The 15,602-nt window shown below is 51.2% G+C and overlaps 2 protein-coding genes across 5 annotated transcripts in view; both read left to right on the top strand.

Annotated features, from left to right (window-relative positions):
* Window positions 1-2,057, top strand: part of LOC116518821 (eukaryotic translation initiation factor 4 gamma 3-like) — a 66,866-nt gene extending 64,809 nt beyond the window's left edge. Inside the window, exon 36 of the mRNA XM_032232355.1 lies at window positions 1,165-2,057. Within this exon, the coding sequence (XP_032088246.1) occupies window positions 1,165-1,346 (182 nt within the window). The 3' untranslated portion in view covers window positions 1,347-2,057. The remainder of the gene's footprint in view (window positions 1-1,164) is intronic.
* A 1,517-nt stretch (window positions 2,058-3,574) lies between these two features.
* LOC116518381 (heterochromatin protein 1-binding protein 3-like) lies at window positions 3,575-15,481 on the top strand. 4 transcript variants are annotated; one of them, XM_032231724.1, is made up of 13 exons: window positions 3,575-3,751; window positions 7,016-7,175; window positions 7,564-7,666; window positions 8,274-8,421; window positions 9,606-9,771; window positions 9,888-10,031; window positions 12,165-12,245; window positions 12,766-12,920; window positions 13,073-13,163; window positions 13,285-13,495; window positions 13,691-13,802; window positions 14,536-14,661; window positions 14,859-15,481. In XM_032231724.1, exons 3-13 carry the CDS (start codon window positions 7,582-7,584, stop codon window positions 15,196-15,198), a joined length of 1,659 nt encoding a protein of 552 aa, XP_032087615.1. In that variant the 5' UTR covers window positions 3,575-3,751; window positions 7,016-7,175; window positions 7,564-7,581; the 3' UTR covers window positions 15,199-15,481. The 4 variants fall into 4 exon arrangements, with proteins under 4 accessions (XP_032087615.1, XP_032087613.1, XP_032087616.1 ...); XM_032231722.1 differs by having other exon boundaries at window positions 7,016-7,185; XM_032231723.1 differs by having other exon boundaries at window positions 3,576-3,751; window positions 7,016-7,185; window positions 13,285-13,444; window positions 14,859-15,480.
* Window positions 15,482-15,602: the final 121 nt, after the last annotated feature.

The following is a 15,602-nucleotide window of genomic DNA, read 5'->3' as shown; positions in this document are numbered from 1 at the left end:
AGAATTCTTTTATTGGCCAAGTGTGATTGGACACACAAGGAAATTGTTTTTGGTGCGTAGGCCCTCAGTGTACATAAAAAGACAAGATACATTCATCAAAAATCATAAAGGTACAACACTTAATGATAGTCAGAGGGTACAAATAAGCAATCAGGAAACAATATCAATATAAATTGTAAGGATACACGCAACAAAGTTAACAGTCCTGCAGTCACAAATGGGAGGAGATGGGCGATAGGATCGATGAGAAGACTAATAGTAATAGTAATGCAGCCTTAGTGAATAGTTTGACAGTGGTGAGGGAATTATTTGTTTAGCAGAGTGATGGCATTCAGGAAAAAACAGTCCTTGGGTCTAGTTGTCTTGGTGCGCAGTGCTCTGTAGCATCATTTTGAGGGTAGGACTTGAAACAATTTATGTCCAGGATGTGAGGGGTCTGTAAATATTTTCACAGCCCTCTTTGTGACTGGTGCAGTGTACAGGTGCTCGATGGAAAGCAGGTTGGTAGCCATCGTTTTTTCTGCAGTTCTAATTATCTTTTGAAGTCTGTGTCTGTCTTGTTGGGTTGCAGAGCCAGACCAGATAGTTGTGGAGGTGCAGATGACAGACTCAACCATTCCTCTATAGAAGGGGACTAGGGGAAAAGGTTCCGGATTTTGTGGGTGAAGTACAAGATGGAGCGTTCGTTCCCGCTCTCCATTCAGCCAAACCACCGGTAGCCTCCCATCGTCCAGTGCGATCCCACAGAGTTGGCATCCTCAGGGTGCCGTCAGCCAGACAGTGTCGGCTAGTGACCCCCAGGGGGGAGAGGCTTCTCTGTGGGAGCGCCTTCCCTCTGGAATGAGCTGCCCCCGGAGCTTCGTATAATCCCTGACTTCCGGTCCTCCTGATGCGCCCTAAAAAGTTGGCTTTTCCAGCAAGCCAGGCTGGCCTGAACAAAACAAAACAAATTATTGATTACTGTTAATTTTAATTTGAATTCTTTTTAAAAAAATGTCATTGTCAATTTTAATTGGGTTTGGGATATCCTATTTAATCTCTTTTTAACTTTTGTATTATGTGTTTCTTTTAATGTTGTACGCCGCCCTGAGTCCTTGGGAGAAGGGCAGCATATAAATCGAATAAACCTAAACCTAAAATACATCACTTTCCTGCTCTCCGCAGATTTGTTACGGATGTTTTTTGACTGCCTGTACGACGAGGAGGTGATATCAGAGGATGCCTTCTACAAATGGGAAAGCAGCAAAGACCCGGCGGAGCAGAACGGGAAAGGCGTAGCGCTCAAATCCGTCACCGCGTTCTTCACGTGGCTACGAGAAGCCGAAGAAGAGTCTGAGGATAATTAAAACTGAATATACAAAAAAAAAAAAAGAAAAGAAAAAAACAAAACAAAAAACAATTTAAGTATTTTTTTTAAAAAAAAGTTTCATGTCTTCGCCAATCACAGTGCAGCAAGGCCAATAACTCGCGCAGAATCCCCTATCCCCACGTGTGCACGAGTGGGGGAGAGGCAAAAAATAAATAAAAAATAAGTCACACACGCAAAGGCGATCATGGAGGACAAAAAGTACTTGAAAATTCAAGTCCAACGCAAACCTGAGGGGCAGGAGCACTAAAACCAAAATACATCTATTATTTATAGAAACTATTTTCTGTTTTAATCTTTTTTTTCCTTTTCATTTTTTAAACAAGGACTCAATACTTTAAGAAGAACAAAACCTGTTCAGACAACAACAACAAACAAACAAAAAAACAAAACCTCAGAACTATAATTTATTATTTTCAAGAACTGCAAATGTCAGTGTAATTTTTAAATTTGCAGTTTCTGTAACAAATTGTATGATAGACAAAAAAAGAACAAAAGCAGAGAAATAAATTTCCCTCCCTTTCAGATCCAACCTCGGTTTTGTTTGAAAACACACCAGTACCTGAGTCATAACTTCTAAAAAAAGGGGGGGGGGTGTCAGGAATGAGGAGATAGTAGATGAAGCAGAGGAATGTTCGGGAAAAACAAAAACACAAAACACTCAGATCTTTCTGCCTGCCTCTCGGGTTGCTTCTGAAATTTAAAAGGAGCCAAAAAACAAAACAAAAGGGTAACCTTGGACCTAAGGAATTGCATATCGGAAAACTCGTCTTGGACCAAACTGGCTGGAGAATAAGTTGTTCAAAACAGTCCTCCTACCCCTGGACACAGAAGAAGGGGGAGGGGAAAGGCCTAGTGATACTTAACAGAACCTTTAGAGCAAACTTTTAAGGCTTGTAAATACAATAGAACAAATATTTTAAAAAAACAAAACCAACAAAAAAACAACGAAATTGACTCCATACTATTATTTTCACTTTTCAAAAAAAATACACAGAACAAAATAAAGATCAAAACTTTGCAAGTTTAAAAAAGCTCAGGAAGTAGCTTCTCTTTGGACAGTAGAGCCAGAGGCGCTGCTCCTTGGCCCAGCCTCTGCTGTGGAAGGACCCACGTTCCAGGTGGGATTTGGGGCAAATGTTACGGTCCAGCAAGCAAGGTGGGGGAAAGAGTTAAAGACTCCCAGGCCTGAATAAAGAGGAGGTAAGGTAGCAGCTGACTGGGCAAAGCTTTGCTTACACCAGTTTTCCTTGTCTTTTTTTATCATTGGGGAATTGCAGAAACGAATTATGTGGGGTCATTCAACGTGGGAAGGATGGCTGGAGGAGTATTTTTGGGTGCTCTTCATACTGTTGTGCATGAGGCTGTTAGTGCACAAGTATGTGCAGATCAGGGTTGAACTGGAGAGGGGGTGGTCTGTCGGGGACTGCTCGCTACATCAAGGGCACCATTCGAGCTGCAAGAACATCCCAGAAGCAGCCCATGGAGCAAAGCGTGGACAGCCCCACCGTCTTGGGGTGCACGGAAGTCCCTTGGGGAGCATCCCAGTCCAAGGATCGAGGGCAGCGGAGCGAAAATACACGCATATTTTTTTATGCATTTCCTAAGTTAAAAGTTTTTTAATTTTATTTTTATATAAGCAATCCATTAACCAGTGTGTCGTCTGGGTATAAATATTTTGTGGCCAACATTAAAATATACAATCGTCTTCATAATTTAATCTCATTTTAGTTTTAAAATCGTGATGCCAAAGCATCCGCCACGCCCACCAGTCTCTTCGGGGGGAGCAGCTTCCGCCCATAAGATGGCGACAACCTCGGGGACGTAAGAGTGGGCGGGGTCAGCTCCGCGCATGCGCCCTATTCTCTCCGTTTCTTCCCCGCCCCCTGCCTCAGGGCAAATCTCTCCCGATTCCCAATTCAAGCGGCGGGACCTTCGTTCCTCCCCGCGAAATATTTTTGTTCGCGTGAGGAAAGAGTGTCGAGTGGAAGGAATGGGGGAGGGAAGAAGAAAAGAAAGAGAGAGTAAAAGGAGAGAGAAAAGTGCGCTTGCGCACTTCGCGCGCCCCGACCTTCCCCCCGCCCATCGGCGAGGACTTTGTGCGCATGACAGGAAAGGGAAGGCCGCTATTGGCGTAGTAATTTTTTTTTTCCTGGCTCTCCCCCCTCACACACACCCCCAGCGGGCGGCCATTGGTCCTTCTCCGCGACGGCCCCGCCTTTTCCTCCCTGTCGCCGCCGGGACTTCCGCCGTTCTGGTTGTGTGTGTGTTTGTGTGTGTGTGAGAGAGAGTGAGTGAGGGGAGGGGGGAGTTTCCTTTGGCCGCCGCCGCCGCCGCTGCCCCGCTTTGTGCGCCTCAGCTCGCCCAGGGGCCACCGAAGGCGCGGTGAGTGAGAGAGAGAGAGCGCGCGCGACCGAGAGGGCGACGGCGGTCTCGGGCAGCGGCCGAAGAAGAGAGGGCGGGGCCGCGGCCGGCCGAGCGCTCCTCATGAACTGCGCCTCCCGCTTTAATGCGCGCTTCTCACGGAAAGGCCCCGGCGGCCCCCTTTCTCCACATAAACCCCACCACCACCACTCGAGTTCCTTTCTGGCCGCTGCTGCGAGGGCGGCCCCGGGTCCGTTGTCGCTGCCTTGGTGGCAGCACAAACCGAACCCTGCGAGACGACGGCACCGGGCAAGGCCGCTTCCCCGCCTCGAGTCGGGCCCTGGGCGCGTAGTCGAGGAAAGTCGCCGAGGCCCACGAAGCTTCTTTTTCCTTTTAGGCGGGAACTGGGCCTCCCCGGGGAAAAAGCCGAGGAAAAAGAGACCCGTTTGCGGTGGGGGAGGAGAGGGGGCGGCTTGGCCTCCCGCATTGGAAGTAATTGCAGCCCCCCCCCCCAGGCAGGGCCCTCTGTTAGAATCGCCCCAGGCAGGACGCTATCCGTGGCAGCCCCGTTAAGCCTTTTTTTTTTTTTGCCCTTGAGCAAAACCCCGCAGTGGGGCCTGGATTCCTGGCTGTAGATAATGCCCCTTTGTGTTGGTGTTTGGAGGTGGGGGACAATGGGACTTGACCAACCCAACTTTCCCCCTCTTTTATGGGCTGCTGCACAGTCACTGCCCTTTGCAACCTTTTACAAAAAGGTTGTTTTTTTTTGCAACCCTTGCAAAAAAAAAAAAAAAACAAACCCACCACCACCACCCCATTTCCTCCCACAGGCTTAGGTGTGAAAGACCCCCTCTCCCCCAGTTTTCCCAGACAGGAGTGAATTATAAATCTTAAGATTTATATTTTATTCTTTCGTTTCACCTTCCTTCCAGAAACTTGCAACCTCACGGTTTTATACAACCAACTTACCCGCGTTTCCCCGAAAATAAGGCAGGGTCTTATATAAGCACTTTTCTTATAGTGTTTATTTTAAGGGGGAGGTTTAAATGAAAATAAGATGGTCTTATATAAGTACTTTTCTTATAGTGCTAATTTTAGGGGAGTTTAAATGAAAATAAGACAGGGTCTTATATAAGCACTTATGGTGTTTATTTTAGGGGGAGGTTAAATAAAAATAAGATGGTCTTATTTAAGCACTTTTCTTATAGTGCTTATTTCAGGGGGGATCAAATGAAAATAAGACAGGGTCTGAAATAAGCACTTGGATTTATTTTCGGGGAGGTCTTATTATTTTTCATGTGCAGAAGGCGGTGAGCGTGGTAACCTCATGGCTGCTGTTGCCTTGCAATATTTTCAGGGGAGGGCTTTTAGCGCATGCACTCAAAAGCCCAGTTGGGCTTATTATCCGGGGAGGTCTTATTTTCGGGAAAACAGGGTACCCAGCAGATGCAGCAAGAGAGGATTCAAATGTGCCTCGTTATCTTTTAGCTTAGAATCCCCCCCACCCAGCTGACAGCTGCAAATGATGTGATCCTGGGATCCTTTGGAGGAAAGGATATGCTATTGTGTGATTTTTTATTTTATTTTATTTTGCTATGGGATTGGGGAAATGTTACTTTGCATTTGTTGACAACGGGGCAAAGTATAGGGATGGGCTTCTTGTTTTCTTTCCAGGTCTAAATATTCTTGTCTGTGTTATGCAGAAGGTGGTGGTGGGTGGGTGAGTGGGAGGGGGGGGGGGTTCTTGGCTTCCAAGGCAAGCTGTCAAAAAATAATAACCCTTTGCAACTTGGCTTTGTGCTGTGGCACTAAAATTACATTGCTCAGTTCAGTGTGCCTTGTGCTGATGCTTCAGGATTTTTGGAAGAGCAGAAATGTTTGACTTTGTGAAGCAGGGAACACGGTCTGGCACCCGCAAAAAATGTTAAGTGATAAGAATACTGTCAGTGTTAGAAACAAAACTGTTGTAAAGAGAAATTGGATACAAATTTTAAGGTTAGGTTATGCTTTTTAAGGGACACGGTGGCTCAGTGGCAAAGACGCTGACCTTGTCGATCAGAAAGGCCGCATAACGGAGTGAGCTCCCATTACTTGTCCCAGCTTCTGCCAACCTAGCAATTGGAAAGCATGTAAAAATGCAAGTAGAAAAATAGGAACCATCTTTGGTGGGAAAGGAACTGCGTTCTGTGCGCCTTTGGCATTTAGTCATGCCAGCCACATGACCACGGAGGTGTCTTCGGACACCACTGGTGCTTCGGCTTTGAAACGGAGATGAGCACTGCCCCCTAGAGTCAGGAACGACTAGTACATATATGCAAGGGAAACCTTTACCTTTACCTATCCTTTTTCCTCAGGGTAAATGGGCTTGAAAAGGGAGCCCAAAGAGATGATTATGTTTTTTCCAGTCTGTTTTTTTTTCCAATCCTGGAAACATCATTTATTAATTTTTAAAAACTCATCCTATTCACATCATTTCTTCCACTTATAAGGAGGATGGGAAGAGGCCCACAGGATTCTTATTAGAATTGTAATCCTTAAAATCATTTTGTATTGTTCTTTCATCTCTGTTAGAATGGGAGGGAAGTATTGCTTTGCTTGTAGCCAGAAAAAATCAGTGGTCTTTTTTTTCTTGGATTCCTGAGTGTCATATTTCACCTGAGTCCTTTTACTCTGCCATCCTATTCTTCCCCTCTGCTGTTAATTAAAGGACCTCTTTGGAGTCTGAATTTAGGTGGCAAGAGAAGATGGTGACAGCCAATGGGGCACTTTGGGGTCGTTTACAGAATTTGCAGGGCGCCCCAGGTTTGGTTGGAATACAACAACATCTGTTTTTTTGGCTGCTTCTGCTTTGCTCCTGTTTGAGCTTTGGGTGAGGGTTGGCCTATTGTCCCTCTGGCATACGAGTGCCCCATGGTTGGAACTTGCCTGAGATTGGCTGCTTCCTCCCCGCTGGTCCCCCCTCTGTAGGGAGGGGCACCTGTTCTTGGTGTGTGCCCCCCTTACCTTGCTTGGCTGTGTTGTGTCCGGCATCATATGTCCTACGGGGCCAGTTTTCGGAGGTGATTTCAGCTTAGCTGCCTTAAGTTTAAAGTAACAGGCAAAAAAGGGACCTGCTTCTTCTCTGTGACTGCTGCTGCTGCTGCTGTTGTTGTTTTAATTTTGTTGTAACTCTGCCAGGTGAAAGGGAGCTAAATTTGCTTTAAGATATTTTTTGTTTTGTTTTGTTTCCTTGTCCTTGATAACCACCTTCATACCAAATCTTTTTTTTTTTTGCACTTCTGTTAGGAAAGTCCTCCTTCCCCTTGAGGTTAAGCCCTGGGCCTCCAAAAGTGTGTTACCCTCACGTTGAGGCTAAAACATTAATTTAAATGGCGACTGAGCTGTCTGAAGCCGATCCCGCACACCGTAAGGCAGTTCCACTCTTAACAGGAGCTCCCCTGGACAAGTTGAGTGAGGTAGGGGCTGACCCCTCTCCACGCTTGCCCCCTGGATTGGCCCCTGCAAGGGCCCTTGCGCTCTTTCTTCCCTCTTGCTTCTAGGAATCTCAGCTGGGCTCCATCCGCCCTTCCTTACCAGGTGTTGATCCCTTTCTTTCCTGCTTCCCCGGTGCTTCCCTCCTCTCCTCTCCCCCCACCCCTCTCCCTCCCCATGTCGTTCTGAGCTGGAGCAAAAACTCTTGTGAGGTGGAAGCAGGAAACTGGACCCCCCAACCTGCTGACGATCCCGAGCACAGTCACCTCGCAGGAGAGGAGGTGGCAGTGGGGTGCTTCTCAGCCTGCCAGGGGAGGGTCCTCCTTTTCCGGGCATCTCGTGACACTTTGCTCCCTTCCCAGACAGTCGAAGACAGAGCCATGCCGATCCGCCGAGCGGTGAATGCTTCTTCTCGGGAAACGCCTCCCAAAAGCAAGCCTGCTGAAGCCGAGGAAACGAAGCCAGGTAAAGAGGGGTATTTCTTTCCCCCCTCCCCATTCTCACCTTGACCGCTGCAGGTGGGGTGGCTGGTCTTACTGGGTATATGTAGAGCAGTGGTGGGTTGCAGGCAGTACGCCCCAGTACGCCTCAGCATCTCTTAGTGAAAGCGCTTTTTCACTTCAAATGGGGTCGAGAGTTTTACTTCCCTAAGAGGCAGGTCTGACACAAAATATGGTTGCATTCAGCCCCCCCTCCTTCCCCCCAGCTCTAAACTTATTTTCTATGACATGTCTTTGCCCTTTAGAGCCTTGTTTGACAGGAGGCCTGGTAGTTAACTTGCCAGTACTGTATTGAGCTGGGGAGGTGTGGGGGGCACTCTGGGTTTAACAGTGAGAGTTGCAGCTGTAGAACAGAGCAAGAGGGAGGACTGCAGCTCTCCAGCAAGAGGGGGTGGTGGTCTCTCATCCCCCACCTAACCTTGTTCATTTGAATTGCCAAGGTCAGATCTTGCAGGATCTCTGCAAGAATCTCTGCTATGCCTGGCCTTGCTGGAAAGCCCAAGGGCCCATCTTCAGCAGGGAGTTTCTGGCCTTTTACCAACTGCTTGCCCTCTTTCCCTTCCGCCCTTCAGAACCGGATGTCAGCTCGGAAGAATCCGCCTCCACCGTGGAGGAACAAGAGAATCAGGTGCCCCCGGCTGCCCCTGCTGAGACAGAGCAGCCAAAGGAGGCCGAGGAGGAGAAGGCAGATGTGAAGCCTGCTGAGGAAGCCAAGAAGGAGTAAGAAACCGGAGGGGGGAGGGGGGAGAGCAGGAAGGCCCTAGTAGGAGGGAAGAGGGAGGTGGGCTGCAGAGGCCAAGAGAGCGATGGCAGGGGTGAAATGCTCTAAAGTCTCCTAATTCGCTTCAAGTAGGTAGAACAGGGAGGGGTGTGAACAGCTGTGTTGTGCGATTTAGATTCGCTAGAAAGCAATATTTCCTGCTTTTTAGCAAATATAAATTGCGCCGCACAGCTAATTGTTGCACAGCTGATGGAACAGTTGGAACTTTTCTTAGCATTTTTTTACTACCGGTTCAGGCGAACCGGTAGTTCCGACGATCAGTCGTGCAACAATCGGCTGTGCCATGCAATTTATACTAGTTAGAAATCACTCGGCAGTTGATTGTCTCACAGCTGATCGTTGGAACTACGGGTTCGCCTGAACCGGTAGCATTTCACCCCTGGGCAATGGCCCTTGCTAGAAAGGACCCAGTTGTCCACCATGTGCTTGCTGCCCCCACAATACAATCCATGCCCCTGTGATCCAACTGCCTGGCATGGGAGCTCAGGGGTTCAAAGCCCCCTTGGCCACAGGTTGCTGCCTCAGTCCACTGGGTGGCGCTTCCTGTTGGCATAGGGGACTGACCCACACTTGGGGCAGTGGCAGAGATTTGTCTACTGGCCGAGCAGCAAACTGGGACTGTCAGGTCCACCATCTTCAGCTTGGTGCCTCGCTGGCACCCTGCCATCAAAGGACCAGGGTGGATAGGGGGGTAGGGATGGAGCGGGGACAAATGAACAATAAACCTGTATGCATCTATGTGGGAATCCGGTGTGTGGAAAGTTTCGAGCCCAAATACCTCAGCGTTCCCAAAACATCTTGGTGGTGTTGCATTGTCTGGGATTGGACTGGTCATGGGGAAAGGGGTGGGAATTTGTGCTGAGGCGTGGGAAACTCAGATTCCGCCTGACTTTACTGCAACTAACATCTCTTAATAAAAGCACCTTTCACTTCAACCAAATGGAAATCGAGAGTTTCTCTTCCCTAAGGGATCAGACTGGGACAGATCTGACAGTGGGAACCTTCCAGCATGGGTTTGCTAGCCTAGTTGTGGCCCTTGGATAGGAGAGGTGGGGGTCGTACCATGGGAATGGGTTTTTGAGAAAGCCCACCAAGCCACTCGCCTCTTTTCTAATCCATAAAGGGAGAAGGATCCAGAGAAAGAGAAGGAGAAAGAGAAGAAAGTGAAGAAGACCATTCCCGCCTGGGCCACACTTTCGGCCAGCCAGTTAGCCAGAGCGCAGAAACAGACGCAGATGGCAGCTTCCTCTCGTCCCAAGATGGATGCCATTTTGATCGAAGCAATCAAAGTGAGGGATGGGAGCATTGGCAGTGGGGTGGGAGTGCGGAAAGTCCTCTCAACGGTTTGGCTGCTCAGACAGATGCCAGGGAGGGAGCTGCCCACACACCCTTCTCACCCTCCCAGGCGTGCTATCAGAAAGGCGGGGCGTCAGTGGTCGCCATCCGAAAGTTCATCATCAGCAGATACCCTTCGCTGGACCTGGAGCGGAGGGGGTACCTCCTGAAGCAGGCCCTGAAGAGGGAGCTGGAGCGGGGCGTCATCCGGCAGGTAAGGACTCTTGGCGCTACAGACTGGCCTGCCCTTGAAGGTCACTATAGCTGAGGGAGGGGCACGCAGTATGGAAAATCCATCCGGTCATTTGGGACAGGACTGTGCCTTTCCCTCCCTCCCTGCTAAGAGCAGCTCGTGCTTGGCTTGTCCTGGACTGAGCAACACGCAACACACACACACACACACACACACACACACAGCCAAGTCGGATAAACGTCTGCACAAACTGGGATTTTGAAACACTGATCAAATATGTTTAATACTTGGCGTTATTTGTAAAACCCACCCATTCGGAATATTGAAGATAGATAGATAGATAGATAGATAAGTTTATTTATAGGCCGCCCTTTTCCCTGAGGGGACTCAGGGCGGCTTACAACTTATGGGGTAGGGAATACACACAATGACATATAAAACAATACATAATTAAAAATAGAAGCAACATTCATCATTCGGGTGGGGACGGATTATAATCTTTAACCCCAGGCCTGACGGGATAGCCAGATCTTGAGGGCTCTGCGGAAGGTCTGGAGGGTGGTGAGGGTACGAATCTCCACGGGGAGATCGTTCCAAAGGGTCGGAGCTACTACTGAAAAGGCTCTCCTCCGCGTAGTTGCCAGTCAACACTGACTGGCGGATGGAACTCGGAGGAGGCCTAATCTGTGTGATCTAATAGGTCGCGAGGAGGTAATTGGCAGGAGGCGGTCTCTCAAGTACCCAGATCCACTACCATGAAGGGCTTTATGGGTGGTAAGTAGCACCTTGAAGCGCACCCGGAGATCAACAGGTAGCCAGCGCAGCTCGCGGAGGATAGGTGTTATGTGGGCGAACCGAGGTGCACCCACAATCACTCGCACGGCCGCATTCTGGACTAGCTGAAGTCGCCGGATGCTCTTCAAGGGCAGCCCCATGTAGAGCACGTTGCAGTATTCCAGCCTAGAGGTCACAAGGGCACGAGTGACTGTTGTGAGAGCCTCCCGGTTCAGGTAGGGCCGCAACTGGCGCACCAGGCGAACCTGGGCAAATGCCCCCCTGGTCACAGCCGACAGATGGTGATCAAAGGTCAGCTGTGGATCCAGGAGGACTCCCAAGTTGCGAACCCTGTCTGAGGGGTATAATATTTGGCCCCCCAGCCTGAGTGATGGAACACTAGCCAAATTATTGGGAGGGAAACACAACAGCCACTCGGTCTTTTCCGGGTTGAGTACAAGCTTGTTAACCCTCATCCAGTCCCTAACGGCTTCAAGACCCCGGTTCATCACGTCCACCGCTTCATTGAGTTGGCACGGGGCGGACAGATACAACTGGGTATCGTCCGCGTATTGGTGGTATCTTATCCCGTGCCTCCAAATGATCTCGCCCAGCGGTTTCATGTAGATGTTAAATAGTAGGGGGGACAAGACCGACCCCTGCGGCACCCCATATGTTAGGGGCCTAGGGGTCGATCTCTGCCCCCCAACCAACACCGACTGCGACCTGTCCGAGAGGTAGGAGGAGAACCACTGCAAAACAGTGCCTCCCACCCCCACCTCCCGCAGTCATTGCAGAAGGATACCATGGTCGATGGTATCGAAAGCCGCCGAGAGGTCAAGGAGAACCAAGATGGAGGCATGGCCTCCATCCCTGGCTCTCCAGAGATCATCGGTCAATGCGACCAAAGCGGTTTCTGTGCTGTAACCAGGCCTGAAGCCGGACTGGAATGGGTCAAGGTAACTGGGTGGATTAATGAGTAATTCTTAAAAATATTAAATGATAGTACTTAGGGGGGGGACAATAAATATAGGGCACAAAGAAATGTTTTTTATATTTAAATGAATTATTGGGGAAATGATAAAGGATTATGGAAAGAGATAAATACCGTTGAAGTTGGAAGATTAGAACTATACATATTTATCTGTATTATTACTATTAATGTTGTTTAAAAAAGATTTGATCCAGTCAATGTACTATCCACAAAATGTCCATGTTTATACTGGAAAAAGTAAAAACAAATTACAAAAAAACCACTCCATTTCTATCCCGTTCTTCCCCCTACTCCATCAACTTGGGGGAGGGGATGTTAGATGTCCTTTGAATTTGCAGGAGGTTTTGTTTCCAGCCTGACCGCTTGGTCCATTTTCTCTGGGACAGGTGAAAGGGAAAGGAGCGTCTGGAAGCTTTGTGGTGGCCCCCAACTCAGGGAAAACGGGCTCCAAGGCCAAAGACCGGAAGGTAAGTCCGGCGGAGTTGGGCGTGCCCCAGAGCCCTCCAGAAGAGGGGCCGGCAGCCTTAAACCCTCAAAGGTCCTCAACTGATGCCCCCATTCAGTTCTTGAGCCGATCAGAAGTCCAGTTCTCCCACCATGGAGTCTCCTAGCATGGCAACCTTTTTCCTCCACCTGTCCTAAAGCCCTCTCAATTGTGGGGCCGACCGGCGACAGGGAGCCGCAGCAGAGGGATGAAAGAGCCACCTGCGGCTCCAGAGCCGCAGGTGGCTGACCCGTGCTCCAGAGTCTGAGCCAGCAGGAGAGTTCTGCTGCCCTCAGGGAGGGGTGGGGTGGGGGTCTTCTTCCAAGGAATGTCCATAGATGTTCCACAGGCGCAGCCCCTCACCTGGAAGGTGGAGGGAGGGGCGCAGCGGCCACTGCCACGTCTGGCCCAATAGAAGACCAAAGGGGCCTTAAGCTCCATCTTGGCTTGCCAGCCTCCTAGGGTGGAGCCCTCATATCCCTTCCGTCTCGCTTTCCTTTCAGCGGAGCTTGTCGGCCTCCAGTGCAGAGCAGCACGTGAAGCTGGAGGACATTCTCCCGCTGGCCTTCACCCGCCTCTGCGAGCCCAAGGAGGCCTCCTACAGCCTGATCAAAAAATATGTCTCCCAATATTACCCCAAGCTGAAGGTGGACATCCGGTAAGGTGCCCAGAAATGGGCATGACTGTAGCAGCTAAGGGTGGTGGTGACTCTGAGCCCCTGTGTGTGTGGGGGGGGGGGGCGGGAACACCTCCCCTGCCCCTTTTGCAGGACCAGCCAGCCAAGCGGCTTCTCTCTGGCTTCCCCTTTAGGCCCCAGCTGCTGAAGAACGCCCTGCAGCGGGCGGTGGAGAAGGGCCAGCTGGAGCAGATCACGGGCAAGGGGGCTTCCGGCACTTTCCAGGTGGGTAAGGGAGGGCTTGCCTGGCAATTGGGGCTAGCACGGGTGGGGGTGGGGAACTCTTCTCTTTCCCTCCCACCTCCTCTTGGCCAAGTCGCCCATTCCTCCTCCTTGTGTGCACCAGCTGAAGAAGTCGGGGGAGAAGCCGTTGCTGGGCGGAAGCCTGATGGAGGACGCCATCCTCTCCGCCATCGCAGCCATGAACGAGCCCAAGACCTGTTCCACCACCGCTCTCAAGAAATACGTCCTGGAGAAGCACCCTGGCACAAACTCCAGCTTCCAGGGTAGGACCAGTGCAGCGCTACGGGGAAAGGCGCTCGGATTCTGCTCCCCAGGTGGCTGGTGCAGCTCCTCCCCTCCCAATACCCTCCCAGGGGGACTGTCCCCCACTCCGACTCGGGCTTCTCCATTATGAGTGCCCGCCTTGCATTTGGAGCCTTGGATTTGAAAACTCAGCACGGGGCCCTCTGGAGTGGGCTTCCTGACATTCCCACAGCCCCCCCCAATACCGTTTTCTGTGCCCCCTGCAGTCCACCTCTTGAAGAGGACTCTGCAGAAGTGCGAGAAGTACGGCTGGATGGAGCAGATCTCCGGCAAGGGCTTCAGTGGCACCTTCCAGCTGTGTTTCCCCTACTACCCAAGGTGAGTCTGGGGCAGTCGGGGCCTGGCACTGGCAGATCCCTCTCTCCCTACTGTCTGGCTGGGGGGTGACCTCCGGCCTGCTTATTCCTTCCCTGCTTGGCTGCTTGTGTTCTGACCGAGGCTTCCCGAGAGCCTGAAGCCAACTCTTGGTCCCAACAAAAACCCCTTTTATTAATTGACTATGAATTCTGCACATTCCCACCCAGCAGTCTTTCGAGGGAGGATTTATAGTCAGAGACCTCATCTGGCTTGGAGAGCTGACAGGCCGATAGCTTCAGAACTTGGCCAGGAGTCTCGGAGAGTCAGGAACCAATTAAGCGAACTAATGGTCTCCTGCAAACTCCACTCCCCTTTCGCTCCTCTTTTATTTCCCCTGGGAGGGGCCATTCATCGTCCACCTGTGGCCTTCCTCCCAAGTCGACCCCTGTTCTTTAGCTTTTCCCTTCCTCTGGCAACTCTGTGCATGTGCACACTGGGAACAGGCTCCAGCTGTTCTTCTGCCTCACTGATGTCTGACTCCGAAGGGAGCTGATAACCGTCAGATGGCCCTGGTTCCCTCTCTGCTCCAATACTGAGCCCTCATCAGAGCCTTCCCCAGACTCCAGGACTGGCCCATCTTCCTCCCCAACCTCCTCACTGTCCGAATCTACTGCCAGCACTGCTGGCCGCTGGCGGGCCACAACAGCTAGCCAGGATTGGCTCTTCCTTGGGGTGACCTCTCTTTTCTCCCTAGCCCCGGCATTCTGTTCCCCGAGAAGCAGAAGGACGACAAGGAAGAGGAGGATGAGGATGAGGAGGAAGAGACAGATGACGATGAGGAGGAAGAGGAGGAGGAAGAGGAACCGCCTCCAAAGAAGAGGTATGTGCCCCACAGGCTGAGTCAGAGGTTGGGGTTGGTGGCCATGGGCAGCCTGGGCGTTACCGGAAGGTAGTGAGCCAGGCCAGGCTGACTGACCAGCCAAGGGGATGTCCTGTCCTTTGGTGGGGCTCGGATGCTGCTGTTTTTTCTGCATCGGCGGCATCAGGCAAGCTGAGATCTTGTGCTCCCCTGGGCAGGATGCCAAAACGACCCCCACCCAAAGCCCGGAACAGAGCCCCTCCCATGGTGAAGCGACGGGAGGCCAAGCCCACCGCCCGGAAGGCTCCCCTGGCGCACCGTGGGAAAGCGAAGCCGCCGCCTCCACCACCACCGCCACCCCCCAAGGCTAAGAAAGCCAAGGCCATGCCCCCAGCCCGGCCGGCCGTCAAGAGCCTCTCCAGCACCAGTCCGGCTGCCAAGAAGAAGCTGGCTGCGGCGGCGGCGGCAGCAGCGGCAGCGAGTGCCAAGCGGGACCGGAAGCCCTCCGGGAAGAAGAGCAAGACCACCATGCGGAAGTCGCTGAGAGCAAAGAAGTAGCCGGTGGGTGGGTGGGTAGGCAGGGGAACCGCTTGGGTGGGGAGGGCTCCTTTTATAAGTACAGCCCCCTCCCCTTCTGTTTGTAATTTAGTTCTGAGGCTTCACCATCTCTTGTCTCCCTCCATTTCCCCCACCCCAGCAGTGGAGAACCGCAGCACTTCCCCCCCCCCCACTTCCCTCCCTCTGCCCGCAGCCAGCCTCTGGGTCTAAGCATTGCAGGTAGATCCACACCAGGTTTTTTTTTTTAAGTTTAGCCCCTTTAAGACTTGGGGACTCCAACTCCCAGAATTCCCCAGCCAGCCAGCATGGCTGGCTGGGGAATTCTGGGAGTTGAAGTCCCCAAGTCTTAAAGGGGCCACGTTTTTTGGGGAAAAAACCCTGATCCAGACTCTTCCTGCTGTTCC

Source organism: Thamnophis elegans, chromosome 15 (genome assembly GCF_009769535.1).
Source record: "Thamnophis elegans isolate rThaEle1 chromosome 15, rThaEle1.pri, whole genome shotgun sequence".
Taxonomy (NCBI): domain Eukaryota; kingdom Metazoa; phylum Chordata; class Lepidosauria; order Squamata; family Colubridae; genus Thamnophis; species Thamnophis elegans.
The sequence above is the reverse complement of the archived record's forward strand: the minus strand, read 5'-3'. Positions and strand labels throughout refer to the sequence as shown.